The following is a 24,349-nucleotide window of genomic DNA, read 5'->3' on the forward strand; positions in this document are numbered from 1 at the left end:
TGAATCAGAATCTGGTATCTCAGGAGTTAACCATCTAGAGATTAATTATCAATCAAAAATTAGCAATGAGACATGGAAGAAAATATTTAATTTAGCACATGATTTGTGAAAAATGTAAGTTTTTTTAAATTGGCAACCAGTTCCAAGTGTCACGTTTAAGACACAGCTTCAAGCTTGCTTGTTTTTATCTTCAAACCATTTTAAAAAGTAAAAAAAAAAAAAAACTTACTCATGGTCAGTAAATAAAAAGGACAAGGCTTAAAGACTGAAGATTTATAAGAAGAAAAGAATTGATAGCAGTGAGTAGAAAGAGTGGTGTATTTGGAAAAGTGACTGAATTAAGTTTTAAAGATGCTTAGGAAATGTTTGTTTTCTTTTCTCCAGTGACCTGTAAATCTCTCCTTGTTTTCAGCTCTGCTCGGTCTCTTGTCAAAATATCTTATCACCGTTATCCAACCTTAATTATCTTAATTATCTTGTTATCTTACCTCCGATATTTTTAAGAAATAGTCAGTGTCTACAAACTAGGGGAAATAATAGTGAAAAATGATGTAGTTCCTGTAGGTCAACCTCCAGAAGTGTACAGAGTGGATGCTAAGTGGTATACTGTGGACCTGGAGGGGCATGCAGAGGACAGTCTCCACACCATGCCTTCTATAACGATTGTGTTACATGACTATCATGAGAGTGACCAGAAATATTGCTGTTGAGACTTTTGTGACAGAAATTTCAATAACTGCATGCATTTTGGGGAAGTGACATGACTTGATAACTGTTAGAAAGAATGAATATGCCAGTTATAATTTGGAAACCAATATCCTTGAATTTTATTTCCCACAATAAAGTAAAAACAGAAAAACTTGCAAATGGAATTAATTTAGTTAAATATAATTGATTATTAAAGATTTATTTTGGCCTTTTATTTCAGAGGGAAAGCTGGAATTTACTGTGTTGATGACTTTCCCAGCATTTCTGTCTCTTATTCCTCTCTTTCATTTTTTATCTATTTATGTTTTAAATTTATTTATTTTAATTGGAGGCTAATTACTTTACATTATTGTATTGGTTTTGCCATACATTGATATCTCAAAATATTTATTTGGTTCTGCACTTAGTATACCTGCTTCTATATTATGAAGGTAAAAAGACTATACAAATTAAATAAGTTATCATATAGTTTAGACAAAAATCCTATCAATGAAGAAAATTGTCTTCCTCTTAAATAATTGCACATTTTATTTTAGTTAACTTTACTCAATTTATGATTCTCTTTGCAAGAATTTGAAGACAAAATCACAGTATATTAGAGTTAGGATGGAACTTTGTAATCATTCGTTCTCTTTAGTAAATGAAAAATCAAGACCCCCATAATTAATTATATTTTCCCAAGTCTTAGAGGTAGGACCACCCCGAGGAAATGTAGTGATTATTAGGTGAGATGGTGTATGTATAAGCTCATGGATGGACACAGAATGGGCACAGAGAGGGCATGTGTTGAATCTGAGTCTCTCATATAATCTTAGATAATCCTGAGACTTTTCCATATAAATCTGTATTAGGGAAGGAAGGAGTCAAGACTTGTTTTAGTAAATTGTTGAAAATAAATATTTCTACTCTTGCTCATGTGTATATAAGACATAAATTACTTAATGTAACAAAAGAAGAAGCAGGTAGCAGAGGATGAGATGGTTAGATAGCATCACCAAATCAATGGACATGAATCTCAGCAAACTTCAGGAAATAGTGAAGGACAGGTGAACCCTGTGTGCTGAAGTCCATAGGGTCACAAAGAGTCAGACCCAACTTAACAGCTGAACAATGAACAGTATAAGCATAACTAACTCAAATAAATATTTTCTCCCATTTTCATTATAGACATTTAAATAAATTAAGCATAATTTCTATCGACTAATTTCACCTTTTTCTAAAACTGTACATATTTATCTTAAAATACAGATGAAACTGAAAAATATGATTAATAAAAGAAACTGGGCACAATAGACTATATGCTTTGTAAGTTCACTTACATTAAATGTCTAGAAACAGCTAACCTATGAAAAAAGAATGCATATTAGTAGCCCTTCAGCTGGGGATTGATTGGAGATGGGCGTGAGTTTTCTTTTTGCAGTGGTGAAAATTATTTAAAACAAGATTGTGGTGATCCTTGCACAGCTATGTGAATAGAATAATAATCATTCAAATGTGTATTAAATGGTTACCTGAAATTGATTAAAAGAAATCGTATGAGAGCCGAAAAATTGATGCTTTTGAACTGTGGTATTGGAAAAGACTCTTGAGAGTCCCTTGAACTGCAAGGAGATCCAACCAATCCATCCTAAAGGAGAGCAGTCCTCGGTGTTCATGGGAAGGACTGATGCTAAAGCTGAAACTCCAATACTTTGGCCACCTTATGCGAAGAGTTGACTCATTGGAAAAAAAACTCTGATGCTGGGAGGGATTGGGGGTGGGAGGAGAAGGGGACGACAGAAGATGAGATGGCTGGATGGCATCACCCACTCGATGGACATGAGTTTGAGTGAACTCCGGGAGATGGTGATGGACAGGGAGGCCTGGCGTGCTGTGATTCATGGGGTCGCAAAGAGTCGGACACGACTGAGTGACTGAACTGAACTGAACTGATCCCTATTCTGCAAAAAATAATATGAGTTTCTAGCTTTTCCACTATTTTCAGTGATAGTATGAATTATCTGGATGCTCAGGAATTTATGTTTCTTAATTTTATCCATCATTCTTAATCACTTACCATATACCACCAAATTCATTTGCAATATCAGTTTGAGAGCATATACCTTTAAATTTTCATAGAAATTGTTGATTATAGTCCATTGTAAAATAAATATGTAATCCCATGTCTTGAAAACCATAGTATTTTCCTTCTAGTCAACACAGAATTAATTAAAATACCATCTTCAGTATACTAAATTTGTAATGAATTAATCCTCTATAATGTTTTCACTTACTTGCTGTAAAGGTGCATTATGAGAAACAATGTGTTCAAGACGTTATTCGAAATTAGAAATCTAATTTTTACTCTCTGTGATGCCCTTCATGTGGTTCTGGATATTGTTTTCTGCATCTTTTATAAAGACGTGAACCACTTTGGAGGCAGATTTTTTTTGGAGCCCTCGGAATCCAAATTTCAGTGGGAGTAGTTAAAACTTTGGGACTGCTGTGATAGCATGACCAGGAGAGATGTTCACTCTTAATTTCTGGTCCTTGAGCCTTGGAATGATTAAAATAGTCATGAGAGTATTGGCTTTTTGTGATATAATAAGTTCAGACAGCTTTGATTTAATAGACACTTCCTCTTCCTCACATTATTCCCAAGCTACATTTTTACCTTCCTTCTAACAATTTTGTGGTATTATTTCAGATGAATAATCTCTAAATTTTTCTGACCATTACATCTTTAATAGAAATTTGATCTATACATGTTACAGGCTTACTCCTAAAAGTGCATATTATATGCACATTAATATATTTAGGAAATAGAAAATTGTAAAGATATACTGAGAATAATTCACATTAAATTACTTCAAACTTCATATTATACATTAATGTTACAACTAACTGTTTTATGGTTATTAAAATACTAATATTTTTTAAAATTTATTTACCTTGCTATGAGAGTTTCAGAGAATATTTATATGGCAAAATATGTTTTCATTGTCATTGCCCTTTTTACTATAAAATCTTACAGTAAATTCTTTCTTTATAAGAGTTTGCTTTTACACAGTTCATCATATTGATCATCCTAATATACTTAGCATAGCAGGCTTCAAAGTCTGTTTCAATAACTTGCCAGCAATGTCATGAGTAACTTTCAAATTGGTCGACATATCTGTATCTTATCTGCAAGTTCTTATTTAATTCCAGTCAAATTCACTATTCAACCAAGGGCTTAATGTAGATTTTTGTCATAGACTAGCTTTCATTATGAGTTAGTATTATTGATGACAATTTTTATGTACAAGTGTTAAAATCTTTCAACTCTTGTATAAGGCAAAACTCCTCCCAAGACATAATTTATTCTATCACTTAATTTTGAGATAGTTAGAAATAGTTTCTGTGTGCTTTTCAATAGCATTTGCTGATAAGGAATGTATTTTATTTATTGTTGTACTGCTTATCTTAGTCATTTTTATAAGAATGGCAGAAAATACAAGTAATTTCTCTGTGGAATGTGGCTTTTGTTCTTTTGGTACAAGTAAGAAACGGAAACACTTGTTACTACATTTAGTTAAAATTTAAAGCCTTCCATTGGTTATCATTGACTATTAATATTTCAAATAAAATTGTAGAGGTTTATTTTATGTTTTATATATTTAGTTTTTAGTGTTTTACTAATTTTGATGACTAGCTAATTTATCAAGGTACGATATATATTGTCACATTCATTGTTAATAAAGATGGAAGTAAATCCATATTGTGAAATAATTTTTCTTAACTTAAAATATTTTGCCAGTTTACCGTCAGTTCTGTATCTCAATGTTCTTTTATTAATACTTTGTGATTTAGCTAAGAAAAAGTTCATATTGTGGATATAATTATAAATTCTGTCATTTTATAATCGTTTACATGAATTTTAAAAACAAGAATGATCTTCAATCCAAGGTTTATTCACAGAAACATTTTTAAAGCCCTAATGAAGCTGTGGAGGATAAATTGAGCTAAAATAAGATAATATAATCTTTAAGTATTCCCTCCCCTTTACTTTTAGCACAACTAAGCTATTATACGGAGAGATAGTTGTTTATTGAATAACAATTTGTTCAAAGTAAATGACCTTGAAGAGAACTGCTTTTGATCCCCCTCTGTCTTTGATTAACTCACATTTTCTCCAGAAACTTTAAATGCCATATAGCATGACCAGGCAACACACAGATTAATTGAGTACCTAAAATAATCTGTGTAGTAAATAATAACAAAATTTATCATTTAATATTAAAAGACATAAATAGATGTTCTCATCTTTTTGTACCTAATTAGATGATTACAGTTAGTTTAAAATGCATGCACCCTCCTTAAAACCATGGGTTTGAATAACATTTTAAAATAACTGCTTAATTCAGGCTTCTCTTTTGTTTCAACTATGAATTCTAACTCAATTTATTTATATAATATCCTTTATTCTTGATTAAATATGCACCCTAAGTTACTTGTCAGGGTAAAATTCTGTGATTCTCGATACATGCCTTCTCTCTTCTCAAATGTTTAATACTCTCATTCTATCTTTATTTAAACTGCCAAGGAACAACAGTTGTCTTAGCCTAAAGATGTATACAAATTAAGACAGTCACCCTCTTTTCTCCAAATGGAAAGACGAAATTCTATAGGTTACTATGTACATCTCAGTGTGGTATTATTATTTCCTCTAATTTAGTCATAATCCCACATGAATATCCCATATCCTAGAGACAAAATTCTAAAGTTAACCTCCAACAACTACTTGATAATGAACAACCAAAAAAAATTGAAATTTGTCAGCAAATACTATACATACACCATGACCATAAATATTTTAGGAAGAAACAGTCTTAGTTTCTATAATCATCATTCTACTAAACTATTGTAATATTTATTTATGTCTATCTTCTTTTACTACCAATTGCATTCTTCTTTTGTCTTCATCCAAGATCTCCAATGATGGTGATTCTTTACTTGGTGGAGTGAATCAAATTCTAATTTGTACTAGGTTGTGTGATTTTCTTTTTTTTTAAGAAAAAAGAAATTTTATTATTTTTAAAAATTTATTTATTTTAATTGGAGGCTAATTACTTTACATTATTGTATTGGTTGGAGAAGGCAATGGCAAGCCACTCAAGTACTCTTGCCTGGAAAATCCCATGGATGGAGGAGCCTGGTAAGCTGCAGTCCTTGGGGTCGCTATGGGTCGGACACGACTGAGCGACTTCACTTTCACTTTTCACTTTCACACATTGGAGAAGGAAATGGCAACCCACTCCAGTGTTCTTGCCTGGAGAATCCCAGGGACGGGGGAGCCTGGTGGGCTTCCGTCTATGGGGTCACACAGAGTCGGCAGCATTGTATTGGTTTTGCCATACATTGACATGAGTCTGCTTGATATGCACATACTGTGAGGCACCATAGAGAATCACATGGGTTTCAAACATGATTTTTCCTGCCCTGCTGTGTATCAGTAGTACTAGTACACCTTGCTCAGTGGGTCAACCTTCTTAGCTATTTTAATAAACTCTTTTTATTGAATCAGAGGCATAAGGAAACAGAAATTGTTGGCTTCTTTTCACTTTCAGATCAAGGGAAAATCATTTTAACCTTTTGTTGGGAAGATTTAATTATTGGGACTATGACATGTAAGGGAGAGGACAGGAGCAAAAATGTATGAATACTAATTAAAGTTTAGATAAAAATATTTTACTTATAACAGCATAGATTTTGTAGTTACATGTAGGATCTGATTCTAGGTCTAGCACTTAACAATTTTTGTGACAAGTTTGTTAAATTTTTAATGTGCAGTTTCTGGTGATAAATATAAATAATATTCTCTATTTTCATTGTGTGAGGTTAAGAGAAAATGCATGCAAAATGCCTTAGACATGGTTAGAACTCAACAAACAGTATTTTAAAATCTAAGAATTTATAGAAAAATTTAAAATTGCAACATAAATGAATGATAATATATTGGAATGATTTGCACTTGGATGTACAATTCAGAATGCTTTGTTGCATATATGCTTGTGTAAGGAAAAATAATAATTTCCCAAAATATGACTTATGTTCAGTGTAAAATCTTATACCTGTATCTCTGGATGATGATTACAATAACAACAACGATGATGCCTTTGATGATTGTAATATTTAAGTTAAAAGGCTGATCTGGAACTCACATTCTTGGACTTTATTTTTATTATTGCTTTCTTCATGTCTTTATTCCTAAATGAGTAAATGATTGGATTTAAAAGGGGAGTAAAAATTGTATAAAACACAGAGAAGATCTTATCTATGAAAACATGGCTGAATGGCCATATATAGATAAAGAGGCAAGGTCCAAAGAATAGTACCACCACGGTGATGTGGGTTGAAAGAGTGGACATGGCCTTGGAATATCCACTGGAGGAGTGATGATGGACAGTTATCAGGATGATGCTATAGGAAATGAACAGAAATGTGAAACAGAACAAAGAAAGTAGTCCACTAAATGCGATGACTAATAGGTCTGAGACATAGGTGTCAGTGCAGGCAAGCTTGATCACCTGAGGCAGGTCACAAAAAAAACTATCTACAACATTGGGGCCACAGAATAGTAAAGTCACTATAAAAACCATTTGGCTAACAGAGTGCACAAACCCAGTAGTCCAGGAGAAAAGTGCAAGTCTGATGCAAATATGGTGGCTCATAATATTTTTGTAATTTTTGCATATGGCAATTAATCTATCAATTGCCATGGCTACAAGCAACATCATCTCACTTCCACCTAAAAGGTGAAGGAAAAAAATCTGGGCCATGCATCCTTCATAAGAAATGGCCTTATTTTTACTAATTAAGTCACCAATCATTTTAGGAGTAGCAAAGGAAGCCAGAGACATATCAATAAAGGACAGGTTGACCAGTAGGAAGTACATTGGAGACTGTAATGGAGGGTCCAGTTTCACTACCAAGATAATAATGAGGTTACATAATAAAATGGCTATGTAAATAACGGTAAAAAAGAAAAAAAAGAAAATCTGTAACTCATGAAACTCTGTGAGTCCCAGCAAAATAAATTCAGCCACTACAGAGTGATTTTGTTTTTCCATTTGTTTGGCTGTTGGCATATGTTACCTAAAACAAAATCAAAATAGAAAGTCTGTTAGTTAAACTTGAAAGATAAGTGCATAGTCACTTAACTTTTTTTCCCTAAAATTCACTGAAATGCTTAAAAAGGATAAAAAAGAATCAACACTAAATCCAGCTTTTTGAAAGAGATAGACACAATTTATTAATAAAAATTATGAGGAATATCTACCATAAACCAAGATGTTTGAAGAAAATTGAAACTATCAATATGTAACTCATATTTGGGCTAATTATAAGAAAAGTGATTATCTCAGCTGGTGAGAGAATATTCAAGCTCCTTGCCACGTTTTTAGATTTTGAGAAATAGGTTTATTCATCCTCCATAGACAAAAAATAAGGTCTACCATCTTGAACTCTAATAATAGTAAGGGTCATGTAAGTGAAAGAAAGGCCAAGTGGTTTTCTAATTATAAACAGGACCAAGAGAAATGAAACTGAGTAACTGGAATATAGAGCATCAACAATCTAGAAGTCATTCTGTATTTGCGGCTGAAAGTTAGATGAACAGAGATAATAAACATGATGAGTCTTTGAGACAAATGAATCTATGCTGGCAAACTGAGATAGCTTCTTGTCTTATTTTTTTCTGAGACGGAAGAAGTGTCCAAATATTTGAGTCTTCTCCCACAGGCCCTGATTTCCTTTGGGCCTATGAATTTAGCAGATTGTGAAGTACAGTGCAGTGATAGCCTAAATGGATGCTTGCTGCTGGCTTGTAGATCCCTGATAAACAAAAGGAAATCTGTTTATCAGGGAACACATCCATATTGCTCTGGATGTGTAAAGCAGAACTTTGTAGAATGACATCCACTTATACCATGTATAATGCTAGCCAGAATTTTTGAAACAAAATAACAAGGAATATATACCAGGTATCTAAGAAGAGATAGTAACACAACACATTGTTAAGAGATCTAAAAAAAAACAAAAAACGGAAGAGTTTCTAGCTGGGCAAAGGAAAATATTTTTAAATATTTTAAGAATTCGGAAAAGTAAAAAATACTATAATAAAGATCATCCTGTTTTAAGAATTAATAAGTATGTGCATTTTTATCATTTTGCATCAAATTTTTTAAAGAAAATAAAAAATACTGGCAGAGGTAAAGTTCACTTATCATCTAGTTTATGTATGACATGAAAATGATTACGTGATATCCTGTCATAACAACATTTTGCAAATGGTTTTATTTTTACTGACAAACTGATATTCTAAAATTGTACAATATACTCGTACATATCCATTTACATGTAAAAAATTTTTTCAAGATTACATTACCAGAAGCACAATTACTAGTCATTTTCAACTAATCAAATAATGCAAATTTCTCAATAAAGATTTATATAAATACTACTTTGCACAAATATTGGTATTTTTTTAGCTCTCATTCTGACCACCTGATTTTATTGTAGGAATGCAAAAATGGTTCAATACTAGAAACTCACTTTATATAATTAACAAAATTAAAGAGTTAGGCAAGTAACATAATTTACAAGTGACAACAAAATAAGCATCTAATAAATATTGGATTCATAAATTGTAAAATATGCCAATTATCTTTAAGTTCATATATATATTCATGTACTCCCAATCTTAATTCAAGTAGGAGTTTTTGGAAAATTGACATGTTAATTCTAAAATGTATATTGAATTACAAAAGGTCAAGATGAGCCAAGGCTGTTTTGAAGAACAAAGCTAAATTTATACTGCCAAAACCTACTTATAAAGCCATATAAGACAGTTTGATTTTGGTTCAAGGATGTAAAAATAAACCAAAGAAACAAGTGAAATATCAGAAATGACAACAACAGATGACATAGTAAAGCACATTTGTGGAGAAACAAATATAACTGTTTACTGATGAGCCAGTATGTAATAAGTAGCTGATGCTGGTGGCTCTGTTTTGGGAAAGAGGACATTTCTAATGTCAGAATTCCACAGTATCAATAAATACCATTAGTTGGCTTAGTCATATTCTCCTAAAATTTTGGCTTCAAAATTAATATTGCTTAACTTTAAAGATTTGATATTTTAATCTTTTCTTCCAGTTTGTTCTCAGGTTTGCCTGATTATAAAGTGACCAGGCAGTGGGTGAGATAACTTTCCTAGGACGCATTCTAAGTCTACATGCACCAATAACCCAGCTTCCCACGAGATGATGAGAAAAGAAGGAATTTTGCTAAATTTTTACTTATAAGTTTTTCCACTAAATCATACTTTTCACATATGACTCTGCCATGTGACATAGCGGTGTTTGTCTTCATGCACTGTTTATTCCACAAATTACAGATTTCAGAGAGTAAGGACCCAGAGCGGAAAGAATGAGACAGAAAAATGAAACAAAACTACAGTTGACCGTTGAATAACAAGGGTTTGAACTGTGCATATGCAGATTTTTTCCAATAATAAATACTACAGTATTATATAATTGTTTAGTTCCACTGTATTGGAAGGTTGGTGCCCCTAATCTCCCCATGTGTTCAAGTTAGTAGCTCAGTCATGTCTGACTGTGATCCCATGGACTATATATAGCTCACCAGGCTCCTCTGTCCATGGAATTCTCCAGGCAAGAGTACTGGAGTGGGTTGCCATTTCCTTCTCCAGGATGTGTTCAGAGTCAATTGTATTGTCCACACCTAGACACAAACACATAGGTAAATGAGATATTAACAGAGATAGATTTGGGGATCAGCAAGGGAAATAGTAAATGATAATGGGGCAACTACTTAGCAATCAGGAATGGCAAGATCAAACCTCTAATTTCACTTCTCTTTTGAAAATAAATCTCAGAAGTGTAAAAGATTTAGATTAGAAACATACAGCTATGAAAACAGTAAAAGCAAACATAGGTGCATGTTTTAACCCATTCAAAATAGCTCATTAAAAATATGATGCAAAAACTAAATTCTAGGAAGATATGGACTAGTATATTTGACTTTACTAAATGTAAAAAATAAAAAAGTGATCATAAAGAGATGAGAATATACTTTCAACAAATGAAACTAAGAACTGTTTCAAACTAAGAAGTTTGATTAGTAAGAAAAGGTTAAAGAAACAGTGGAAAAGTGGAAAAACCATATGGATTAGCAATTCACAGAAGTAGAACTTCAAATATCTTTAAAAAACCCTTCTCAACTTTATTGATAATTAAGGAAATGCAATTTATAGCAAAATATGTAATTTTACTTATCACATTTAAAAATAAATTTAATTTTGACAGAATGTGAGATAGAGTTTAATAATTCTCTTTTTTATATTGGCCCTATATGTTTTTTGGGAGGGGGAGTTGGCACTATATCTTAGATTTAAAGGTTTTACGACAGTTTAATGGAGAACCTCCACTTGTGGGATTTATAGGCTAAGTGTTCAAAGAAACATAATTGCATGCTTTTTGCATCATTGTCTTTAATAACCAAAAATCAAGAAGCTCCTCAAAATTCCACTATTTGTGGGATTATTTTAAAATGGAAATGTATGTGTGCTGATCTGGAAAAACATATGACATATTAAATTTGTAAATGTTATATTTTAAATTGCTGCAATATTTTAATGAAATATTTCAAACAAATTTCAGAGAACTATCAGTTCACTAAACTGCCAAGACTGCCTACCTCTGGCATATTAACATATAAAGTTTAATAAAGATTCTAAATTTTATAAGTTCAAATTCTGTACAATTTAATAAAATTGAATTAGAGTCTAGTCCTGGATAAGTGCTCTCAAAAATGTAGTTGGCATTTGTCTACCAAAAGCTTTGAATCAGAGAGTCATTTATTTTACACACAGCTATAGTCGGACACGACTGAAGCGACTTAGCAGCAGCAGCAGCAGCATAATGGAATATTTAAAATTATCCATAAGTAACCTGAAACTTGTGATATTAACTTGCTGTGCCAGTTTATCATCTACTGCCTAAAGCATTTAGAGTTGCAGTGGCAACTCTAAGTTGGTAATTATGGATTTGCCAATCAATCATACCTAGCCAGAATTGGAAACATATTCTAAGTTGTATATCAACTTTGACAAGGAAACTTCAAGTCAGGACGATATCTCTGTCCCCTTACCCTTCAGCCTTTCCAAAATTTCCTCTGTGAATAATGAGAAAAATTTTTGAAGTGAAGGACAATGAAATCTGATATTAAAATGTATTACAGAGCAGAGTAATACAATGATATTTTAGTTTCATAACATTAGATGGAGTAATGAAGTGACTGTAAGAAACCTGAGAATTTAAAAATAGTCGTAGATTAAGAATATGTTCTTAAGGATAAATTTACAGTTATTTGAGAATAAATATGGCTGGTTAGCTACATATCTTAAAGAAAAATAAATTCAAATATTTAAAATATTTCGACAATAATTTCAAAAATAAAATACTGACATAAATATATGTGAATATATATACTCTTTTGTATTAATATTGGGTAAGATCAAGAAAAACCTATAAGTAAATATATTCATTTTGTTATTTTATAATATTGAGTTAGGATCATGTAAAAGGCAAAAATAAAGGTGAATAGATTTTATTCAGTGAGGATGAGTAAACTCTCTATTATATCAAAAACATAAAAAAGATTGTAAGAGGCAAGAACTAAACTGGAGAGAAACAGTCAATTTACATGCCCTTAATATCAATTTTTTATGAGTCAACAGGACAATATCAAGAGCCATGTAAAAAAATTAGGACAAAGTGAAGTATAAAATGTTTAGGAAAATATATGTGATGTTTGAACCTGTGGAAAAAAGAAATTAATTTCCATAAAAATATAGCTTGAGATCATACACAGCAAAGTTTTGGTGATTTAGTTGGATGGTAGAATTAGATTTCTGGTTATATTTTCCCATATATCTTGATACATCACAAATATTTTGTAATAAAGATATTTAATTTTTAAAATTAAAGATGTTTGAATAAATATTTTATTTAATGTATTCAAACATAAAAATGTCTTTAGTTTTTTTCTCCATACCTTGTACCTGCTTTGAGAGTTGTGGCTGAAAATCACTGAGATTCTTCTAGAATTGTTTTTTCACTTGCTCCCACTTTCTTTAATCTTCTTTCTGTATGTGCAAATTCTAATAAAGGAGAATTTTACTTGAAAATGTACAAGACAGCATGAAAAATGTGTCAATTATTGACCTTGGGAAAATCTGGCATCTTATAACTGAATTCCCTCAGCAATTTAAAGGACATGTATTTGGCAAGCTAGAGTATTCAAATTCTCTCATTAGTGTGTAGTTTTTCCCAATAACAAGGGACAAAAATAAGGCTTTGCCAACAAAACAATACATCCACATTTCAAAAAGCAGACATGGATATAAAAACTGTGTCTATATAAAGTGTAGATAAAATTGAATTTTCAAAAATACAAAATAAGAAGGATTTATAAATATAAGAAACAAGATTAATTATAATTTACTTTATTATAGAAAATTTCTTCAAAAAAAAATACTTTCCTAGCCATAAACATCTCTTTCTTTAATCCTATTATCTGAATAAAAGTCAAGAGAACAAATTTAATTGGAAATATTGGAAATAACTTATTCCTAAGAGTCACATTCCTCTGATACCTTTCTATTTTCCTCTGTAATTAGTTCCTCTTGGATTTGCAAGCTCCCCCATAACTGCATTGTTCCAGAAGAGTTCAAACTGGTTAAAATTTGGTTAAAATTAAAGAGATTTACTGTTTTTTTATTTCTTCCATGTCAAACAGCAGCTAATTTATTTCTCACATTTGACTGCCAATGTTTATGTCAATAAATGGCCTGTGCAACCAATTATTTTGTTGAATTATATTGTGATTTCAGTGAAAAGCCTGGTTAATAATATCCAAAAGTACTTCTTTTCTGCCTCTATATTGACAGTTTCACATATTGATTACTTCACGTATTCATAGTTTAGATACTCTTAAGAAAATAACATACCTGTTAAAGGGTTAATGTGTTATTCCCAAATCTGCTATAAGCATTCTTGTACATTTCTTTTGGACATGATCATTTCTTTCTCTTTAGGTGTATACCTTGCAGTGAAATTACTGGCTCCTAGGTAGGCATGTCTTTTAGAAACTGCCAGTTTCCGATGTTGTTTCACCAATTTATCCTCCCACCAGAAGTGTACAAGAATTCTAGAGGTTCCATATCCTTCACAGACTTTGATATTCTCAACCTTTTTTAATTTAAAGCTATGTTCTTATGTACATAGCAATACTAATTGTGGTTATATGTACATTTCCCTGATTACTAGTAATAAGGAATACCTTTTCATATGATTATTATCTATTTGAATATTCCCTTTTGTGAAATACCTATTTAACTCTTTTTGCCCAAATCTTGTGAATGGACAACTTAAATGAAACAAGCAAATCTTGAAACCACAAATTATACTACTGGCAAGAGAAGAAAGAAAATGTACATGCTGTGTATCAAAGAGATTAAAACCATAATTTAAAATAATCCCTTTAAAAAAGAAACACAAGGAACATTTGTTTCACTAATGAAAAAATTTCCAAATGTTTTAAGTGAAATAACTTGGAGTAGACAGAGATGATGGTAGAACAGGAGGATGCTTATTGCACCTCTCCCCAGAAACACATCAAAAACATCTACATGTGGAGCAATTCTCACTGAAAACAACTTTGAAACTGGCAGAAAGACTCTTGTTTGTAAGAAAGATACACACAGCATTGGGTAGGAAGGGAAGAACTGAGATCAGTTCAGGTCTCACAACCCATCAGAGGGCACATAGAAGAAAAGGGGTTTGGAGATCCTCCCTGGGGAGTGAGCAGTTCAAATCACATATTTGACACCCCAGCCCTGGAGTGTGACACTAGGAAGATGAGTCCCATTAGCTGATTTGAAAACCAGTGGAACTTATAGAGGACTGTGAGAAACCCAGACCCACTGGTGAAGGGCATGTACATCTTTCTTATTCCCAGGAACAAGGAAGAGGAAGCAGGTTGAAACTGCCTTGGGCTCTGGCTGGTTTCCAGAAAGTACCCCAACATGTACCTTTGCCCATGCCAGTCACCCAGTCTGGCCCCTCTACCTCCAGCACAACCCCCCAGTAGAGTGAACACTGCTTTTGTCAAGCAGAGTGTTCAGTGTTGATGAATTTATGCCTAAAAAATTCCTGAGACTAAAAAAGGAGACAGATATTCAGGCAGAAGATAAATATTCAGATATTCATCACAGAGAATCCTAATCAAGAAGAACCTGAAGAGACCCACACCAAGTCATATCATAACTAAAATGACAAAAATTAAAGATAGAGAATTCTAAAGGCAGCAAGAGAAAAACCAAAGAGTCATATACCAAAGAACCCCTATCAGACTATCGGCTGAATTTTCTGCAGAAATTTTGCAGTCTGGAAGGGAATGACATGATATAAATTGGTGAAGGAGAAAAAAATAAACCTAGAATACTCTACCCAGCAGGATTATCACTGAGAATTGAAGGAGAGACAGACAAAAATTGAAAGAGTTCATCAACCTCATTTTGTTCTTTGATCTGTGGGTTCATTGTTGTTATTCAGTCATCAAATCACGTCTGATTCTTCGCAACCCCATAGACTGCAGCGCACCAGGCTTCCCTATCCCTCACCATGTCCACCGAATCAGTGGTGCCATCCAACCATCTCATCCTCTGTCACCCTATTCTCCTTCTGCCTTCAGTCTTTCCCAGCATAAGGGTCTTTTCCAATGAGTCAACTGTTCGCATCAGGTGGCCAAAGTTTCTTCTTCTTCAGCATCAAAGCTTCCAAAGTGTATTCAGTGTTGATTTCCTTAAAGATCAACTGGTTTGATCTCCTTGCTTTCCAAGGGCCTCTAAAGAGTCTTCTCCAGCACCACAGTTTGAAAGCATCAATTCTTTGGCACTCTGCCTTCTTTATGGTCCAACTCTCACATCTGGACATGACTACTGGAAAGACCATAGCCTTGACGATATGGACCTTTGTCAGCAAAGTGATGTCTTTGTTTTGTAACACACTGTCTAGTTTTGTCATAGCTTTCCTGCCAAGAAGCAATCGTCTTCTAATATCATGGCTGTGGCCACCAACCACAGTGATCTCAGAGCCCAAAAAGAGGAAATCTGTCACTGCTTTTTCCCCTTCTCTTTGCCATGAAGTGATGGGACTGGATGCCATGATCTTAGATTTTTAATATTGAGTTTTAAGCTGGATTTTTCACACTCCTCCTTCACCCACATCAAGAATCTCTTTAGTTCCTCTTCACTTTCTGCCATTAGAGTGGTATCATCCACCTATCTGATGTTGTTGATATTTCTCCTGGCAGTCTTGTTTCCATCTTTTAACACATCCAGCCCAGCATACTTTTCATTAAATTTAGATTTTTTTAAACATTATGTCTTTAGATATTTCTTTCTTCCATCCCTGACTCCGGTACTACATGTGGTATATTATGTGATATTTTTCATAGGTTATAGAGGCTCTTGTAAGTTTTTCTCCAATTTTGTTCTGTTTCTGGTTTAGCTTAGATGATTTCTATTTTCTATCCAAGTGTTTTATTTTTCCTTTGTTTCCCAAATGGAATTTTTCAGTTTCTGTATTATATTTTCAGTTCAGTTCAGTTCAGTGGCTCAGTCGTGTCCAACTTTCTGTGACCCCATGAATCACAGCACGCCAGGCCTCCCTGTCCCTCACCAACTCCCGGAGTTCACTCAAACTCATGTCCACAGAATCGGTGATGCCATCCAGCCATCTCATTCTTTGTCGTTCCCTTCTCCTCCCGCCCCCAACCTTTCCCAGCATCAGAGTCTTTTCCAGTGAGTCAACTCGTCGCATGAGGTGGCCAAAGTATTGCAGTTTCATCTTTAGCATCAGTCCTTCCAATGAACACCCAGGATTGATCTCTTTTAGAATGGACTGGTTGGATCTCCTTGCAGTCCAAGGGACTCTCAAGAGTCTTCTCCAACACCACAGTTCAAAAGCGTCAATTCTTCGGTGATCAGCTTTCTTCACAGTCCAACTCTCGCATCCATACATGACCACGGGAAAAACCATAGCCTTGACTAGACGGACCTTTGTTTTACCGCCCCCCAATTCCATTTGGTTATTTATTTCATATCTTCATTTTTTTCTCTCATGTTCATATTTTCCTTTAAATTCTTGATTTATTTATATAATGTCTATTTCAAAATTTTTAATTTTAAAAGCTTATTCATCTAAATCATTTCTGAATATGTATCTCTTGATCATATAGATCATATCTTACTTCTTTGAATTTTTATTAGCTAATGATTGGATGTCATATATCAGTGGGATTCTCCATGAAGGGACATTTGGCATTATCTGGGGACCTGGTTGGATGTCACATGTGGAGGCTGCTACTGGAATTTAATGGATAGAAGAAGGAATGCTGCTAAATATCTTAAAATGATCAAGAAGACCTTTGAACCTACAATAAAGCTACCTTTAAAACTTAAAGTTGAAATCAAGACTTTTTAAAGCATACAAAAGATTAAAGAATTCTTAGCAACCTGATGCTTATATAAATATGTTAAATGAAGTTGTAATGAAAATTTTTACATTTATTTATGTACAAATAAAATTTGAATATGACAATAGTTCATAGAAGAGAAAGTGCATAAAGAAGTTTCTTACATTTATTTAATGAAATGTTATAATTATCTGGAGGTATGAGAAATAGAACTTTTCTTGCCATATCAGTAAACGAAGATGTTACAGACATTAGCAATTGCAGCCACCACCATGGTGAGCTGGTAAGCTCTGAGGGAACTCGGAAGGAGAAGAATACCTGCCATATTGAAGCCATCAGATTATAGCCACTCCCTACATTGAGCCACAAGGAAACTCAGGATGTGACCGACACAAGATACTGGTCCTACACAGCTCAGGTGCAAATAAATGGGATGATTTCAGTGAGCCCAAACTCTTGCATCTTCCCATACATGGAAAAGAACTAAATTCCTTAACTTGAGTTATCCAGTTTTCTTTAAGTAACAACAATATTTTGTTGTTCAGACTATGTGCCTTTTGTTGAAAAAATTTTATATAACCTGGTTCTTCCCTTCAACTCCTTGGAGCAGTTCTCTCAGGGTCATTTTAGATGCTTTCTTCTAGGTTTGAAGTTCTAAAAATCCTCACTGGAAAAAAAAAAAAGCTCTCAACTTTTAGGTTGTGAGTATTTAAGTTGACAGAAATCAGAAAGTGACAATTTAAAGTTCAGTTCAGTTCAGTCACTCAGTCATGCCTGACTCTTTACAACCCCATGGACTGAAGCACACCAGGCTTCCCTGTTCATCACCAACTCCCAGAGCTTGCTCAAACTCTTGTCCATTGAGTTGGTGATGACATCCAACCAACATCCAACCATCTCACCCTCTTTCATCCCCTTCTCCTCCTGCCTTCAGTCTTTCCCAGTCAGGGTCTTTTCCAATGAGTCAGTTCTTCACATCCGGTGGCCAAAGTATTGGAATTTCAGCTTCAGCATCAGTCTTTCCAATGAATATTCAGGACAGATTTCCTTTAGGATTCACTGGCTTGATCTCCTGGAAGTGCAAGGGACTCTCAAGAGTCTTCTCCAACACCACAGTTCAAAAGCATCCAATTTTCAGCACTCAGCCTTCTCTATGGTCAACTGTCACATCCATACATGACTACTGGAAAAACTATAGCTTTGACTAGACAGACTTTGGTTGGCCAAGTAATGTCTCTGCTTTTTAATATGTGGTCTAGGTAGGTCTTCTTCCAAGGAGCAACTGTTTTTCAATTTCAGTCACCATCTGCAGTGATTTTTGGAGCCCACGAAAATAAAGTCTCTCACTGTTTCCATTGTTTCCCTATTTGCCCTGAAATGATGGGACTGGATGCCACGATCTTAGTTTTTTGAATGTTGAGTTTTAAGCCAGCTTTTTCACTCTCCTCTTTCACCCTCATAAAGAGGCTCTTTAGTTCATTTCTGCCGTAAGGGTGGTGTCATCTGTGTATCAGAGGTTATTGATATTTCTCTCAGCAATCTTGATTCCAGCTTGTGCTTCACCCAGCCTGGCATTTCATGTGATGTACTCAGCATATAAAGTTAAATATACAGCTTTGATGTACTCCTTTCCAAATTTGGAAGGCTTCCTTGGTCGCTCAGACATTAAAGACTTTGCCTGCAATGCAAGAGGCCCAAATTAGTTTCCTGGGTTGGGAAGATTCCCTAGAAAAGGAAATGGCAACCCACTCCAGTATTCTTGCCTGGAAAACCCCATGGACAGAGGAGCCTGGCAGGCTATAGTCCATGCAATCACAAAGAGTCAGACACAGCTGAAAAACTAAGGCTTTTTCCAATTTGGAACCAGTCTGTTGTTCCATGTTTGGTTCTAACTGTTGCTTCTTGAATGACATACTGATTTCTCAGGAGGCAGGTGAGGTCATCTAGTGTTTCCATCTCTTGAAGAATTTTCCACAGTTTCTTGTGATCGACACGGTTCAATAAAGCAGAAATAAATGTTTTTCTGGAACTCTCTTGCTTTTTTAATGATCCAACGGATGTTGGCAATTTGATCTCTGGTTCCTCTGCCTTTTCTAAATCCAACTTGAACGTCTGAAAGTTCTCGGTCCATGTACTGTTGAAGCCTGACTTGGAGAATTTTGATCATTACTTTGCTAGCGTGTGAGATGAGTGCAACTGTGTGGTAGTTTGAACATTCTTTGGCATTGCTTTTCTTTGGGGTTGGAATGAAAACTGACCTTTTCCAGTCCTGTGGCCAGGACTGGAAAAGTTATGTAATTTAAAGTTACATATTACATACTCTAAAGAAACCACAGAAATGAAACAGAGAAAGAGAGTATGACAGAAGGAGGAAGGAAAGAAAGAAGGAAGAAAGGAAAAAAGAAGAAAAGAGAAATGAAACAGCGGTTATCTAAAATAATCATGTCTGTCTAGTAGTTACTAACTTGGAAAACCCAGTCTAAGCCATTTGATTCTTTCCTGGTCAAACCAAACAGGCGTTTGGGGCTCGTTTTTAGCGATGGGCTTTCCAGAATGAAGGCCATGTTGCTCTTTGCATTATTAATCAGCCAGAATCAGTCCCAATAAGCAATAAAAATGTTGAAAAAGGGAAATCTGTATGACAAATGTGCCAAGTATCCCATGTTAGTATTGCAATAGGAATTCTGTTCATAGTCACAGTGATATCTTCAGACATTGATAGTCTCTTAAACCAGTGTTCTTCCTATGTGGTCAAGTACATGGGCTTCAGATAATTGGAAAATAAAACCACTCTTATTTTGAGAACTTGGTCATGGATACTTTCTTGGGAACTTTGAGGAAGATTTAAAAGGTCATGTAGAAATCTCTTGAGAAAAATAACAAAACAAAACCTAGATCCAGGAAACTGGAATGCATCTGCAAATTCTTTCAGATGACTTAGAATTCTTAGAAACAGCTACTTGGAGTCATGAAATACATTGACATGGGAATATCAAACAAAAAATAGATGTGCATATTTCTCTCATACACAGCTGCTGAAGCCACTTCTCTGAACTGAACTCGGTGCCCATGGGGAAAATAATCTGAAGATGAGTTTAGGCAAATTTCTCTGATGGCAAACCTGCACAAAATCAGAAAATGGATTGTATTGGATTCACTCCTGAAACCCCAGTGGTATAAAAACAGATATTCAATAGAATTGACACCTATTCAGCTCTTAAATCTGCTTAGCCTCTTATAAAAGCAACCACCATGAATACAAGTAAAGATTTATAACATTGCAGAGTCTATCAGGGTACTTCATATGAATGCAATTCCTCTGGTCAAGAAAGGCATTTTTTTATTAATATACAAAAATTATCCAAGAAACATTGAATTACGTGGTATTCACAGTTCTCATCATTCTTAGAGTACTGGTCTTACTGAAAACTGAAACAGGCAATTCAAAGCATATCTTACTTTGAATAGGAGTGGATACAGACACAGAAGTCTGCTAATATTAATGGGAAAATGTACTTTTCAGTTGAATATGAGAGTAAAAGGAAATAGTCCACAGGAAAATTTTCTTAAAACTGGGGGGTGGAAATGAGGAAATAGAGGGAAATATAATTACCTAACATTATCTTTTCAAGTCTTGTATTTTAATAGGCCCAGTTCTATTTAAAATACATTATACATTAAAAAAAAAACTAAAGTTAGTTTACAGTAAACTTTACATATATTTTGCATTTGATGCCTTTTAATACTCTTCAAGTAAATTTTCATAATTTGAATACACCAGACTTGAAAGTGGTTTTATATTGCCCTCTTATCTGTTGTGCATAAGTAAAGCATATCAATTTCTATAATTATGTGATACTAGAAAAGAATGTTTACTACTATTGTAATTAAGGGAAAACAGTATAGCATCTTTAATAATTCCCATTGGTATTTGATCATCAGTTGGGTATTGTTAGGTCTCAAAATGTATCCTTTTTTTATTATCACCCTCTCAATAATTATGATCCCTTTTTCCCTAGGAAAATGAATATTCACATGTGTCACTATTTTAGGAATAATGCAATTATTTTGAAATGAGACACTGTTCAGGTTTCAGTGTGCCCGGAGTCAAGCGATGTTCTGAAGCACTCTGTACAGTTGGTAAGTCATGGAGTCAGTTTTAATGTAGATTAAGACAATACAGAAACATTCCTGGATACTGGCTTATAATCACATTGTCCATAGGTAGAATCAGATGTGAAAAGTCATTTAGAAGCTGAACAATGTGATACAATTATTGAATTCTAGGAGGCATTATTACTCTAGTTGTCATACAAATATAGCATAGTCTCATATGTGTGTGACAACATGAAGAACATTATATGATTGAGTATACTTTGATACAACTCAAGTGATTTTATTTTCAATCTGCTAAACAGCGTCCATGTCAAACTTTATCATGTCAATGTTATTACCAACAAAAATTTTATGGCGAACTATGCCAAACAGTGTTTATTGAAAACAGTAACTGGGTGAATGGAAACTTCCCTCTTGTTTTCCAAGAAATGTGTTATTCTCTTGTGCTTATCCACCTACCACATCTAACACATCAGTTTATCCTATTCTGTTTTTAAAGAAAAATAAGTCAGCTAAATTGGCAAATCTGACCTAAGAATATTCACTTTTACTTAACATTTTTATTAAGATTACAAATATTAAAAATATAAACTTTAAATAGAATAAATCTTGTATCTGTTCTCTAATACTTGAACATTTTATTCTTTCTAGATAAAGCACTAGGTGCATGCTAAGTTGCTTCAGTCATGTCCAATTCTTTGTGACTCCATGGACTGTAGCCTTCCAGGTTGCTCTGTCCTTGGGATTCTCCAGGCAAAAATACTGGAGTGGGTAGCCATTGCCTTCACTAGGGGATCTTCCTGACTCAGGGATTGAAACTGGGACCTTATGTTTTCTGCATTGGCAAGCGGATTCTTTACCACTAGCATCACCTGGGAAACCCTAAAGCACTAGGTAATCAACCACAGTTTGTCCTTTTCTTATCGGATTTTGATGACTATAATCTTCTATGAGTAAATTTCAAATTCTAAAACTTAGTTCAGTCGTACTTCCTGCACATGAGTCTATGTGCTGTACTTAGTCACTCAGTCACGTCCGACTCTTTGTGACCCCGTGAACTGTAGCCTGCTAGGCTCCTCTGTCCACAGGGGTTTTCCAGGCAAGAACACTAGAGTGGGTTGCCATGCTCTCCTCCTGGGGATCTTCCCAACCCAGGGAATGAACCCAATTCTCTCGCATTACAGGAAGATTTTTTACTGTTTGAGCATTAGAATTAAAATGTTAATTTCAGGATTTCATATTTTTTATCCTCAACCATTTTAGAATAATCTGAAAGTTTTTCATCTAACAAAGGGAAGTTAAGGACTTTGCTTTTGCAGAAAGGGAAGATGACAGGCAGACAATCAAAATGATCCTTTTGAAAACAAAAGAGATTCTTTTCTCTGTCTTCTGCCTTCTCCATACCCTTAGGAGTATGTGTGGGTGAGTGTATGAGTGTGTGTGTATGTGTGTATGTGTGCTTTCTGTATGTATATGTGTAAGGTTTTGGATTAAAAACCTATATATAAAAATGTTCTTTAAAGGAAAATCATAGATTAGTGTAACACTATAAAAACAGAAAGAAATAAAAGTAGAAAAATCCTTTGGTTGTAAAAATTATTAGTTATGTATTTTTAGAAATATTACCCTAAAAATATCAACAAATTTTTAGAATTTTTTCTTTTTAAATATCTATATGCTTTCACTCATTCAACAGCTTTATTGATGGCTTTCATAAGCTGTATTAGTATTATGAGAAATAATTTGTATATTTTCAAGTACCTTAAAAATTCCTTATTTGGGAAGGAAAACATACTAGCAATTTAACCCTAGAAGTCAGAGATACCTAGTGTTGAAATAAATTGTGCCTAATTCTTATTAGAAGAATTAAAGAAGAACGAAAGAGCCCCTTGATGAAAGTGAAAGAGGAGAGTGAAAAAGTTGGCTTAAAACTCAACATTCAGAAAACTAAGATCAAGGCATCTGGTCCCATCATTTCATGGCAAATAGATGGGGAAACAGTACAAACAGTGGCTGACTTTATTTTGGGGGGCTCCAAAATCACTGCAGATGGCTATTGCAGCCATGAAATTAAAAGATGCTTACTCCTTGGAAGGAAAGTTATGACCAACCTACATAGCATATTAAAAAGCAAAGTAATGCTTTGCCAACAAAGTTCCGCCTAGTCAAGGCTGTGGTTTTTCCAGTAGTCATGTATGGATGTGAGAGTTGGACTATAAAGAAAGCTGATCGCCAAAGAATTGATGCTTTTGAACTGTGGTGTTGGAGAAGACTCTTGAGAGTCCTTGGACTGCAGGGAGATCCAACCAGTCCATCCTGAAGGAGATCAGTCCTGGATGCTCATTGGAAGGACTGATGTTGAAGCTGAAACTCCAACACTTTGGCCACCTGATGCAAAGAACTGACTCATTTGAAAAGACCCTGATGCTGGGAAAGACTGAGGGCAGGAGGAGATGGGGATGACAGAGGATGAGATGGTTGGATGGCATCACCAACTCAATGGATATGAGTTTGGGTAAACTCCGGGAGTTGGTGATGGACAGGGAGGCCTGGCGTGCTGCAGTTCATGGGGTCACAAAGAGTGGGACATGACTGAGCAACTGAACTGAACTGAATTCTTATTCTGGGCTTCCCTGGTGGCTCAGTGGTGAAGAATTTGCCTGCCAATGTGGGCAATGCAGGTTGAACCCCTGTGTCTGCAAGATCCCCTGAAGAAGTAAATGGCAGCCCACTACAGTGTTTTTGCCTCAGAAATCCCACGGACAGAGGAGACTGGTGGGCTCTAGTCCATAAGGTAACTAAGGAGTCGGACATGACTTAGCAACTTAAACAACTCTTGTTCTAGTGCTCCTTTAGAAGACTGAGATTTAATACATGTAACATATGTGATGTATATGGGAAATAGTTAAGTTATAGGATGCATGAAATGGACAATAAATAC

The 24,349-nt window shown here is 34.5% G+C and overlaps 1 protein-coding gene across 1 annotated transcript; it reads right to left on the reverse strand.

The window, feature by feature from the left end:
- Window positions 1-6,866: 6,866 nt before the first annotated feature.
- On the reverse strand, window positions 6,867-7,799 carry LOC148776781 (olfactory receptor 4K13-like). The gene has a single exon (XM_088840405.1). It carries the CDS (start codon window positions 7,797-7,799, stop codon window positions 6,867-6,869), a length of 933 nt encoding a protein of 310 aa, XP_088696531.1.
- Between the last annotated feature and the right edge of the window lie 16,550 nt (window positions 7,800-24,349).

The sequence above is a fragment of the Moschus berezovskii genome, chromosome 9, assembly GCF_049115385.1.
Source record: "Moschus berezovskii isolate FMDL1 chromosome 9, NW_MosBer_1.0, whole genome shotgun sequence".
NCBI lineage: Eukaryota > Metazoa > Chordata > Mammalia > Artiodactyla > Moschidae > Moschus > Moschus berezovskii.

Coding starts and splice junctions, on each gene's coding strand:
- LOC148776781 (XM_088840405.1), bottom strand. CDS start 7,799: ATGGAAAAACAAAATCACTCTGTAGTGGCTGAATTTATTTTGCTGGGA.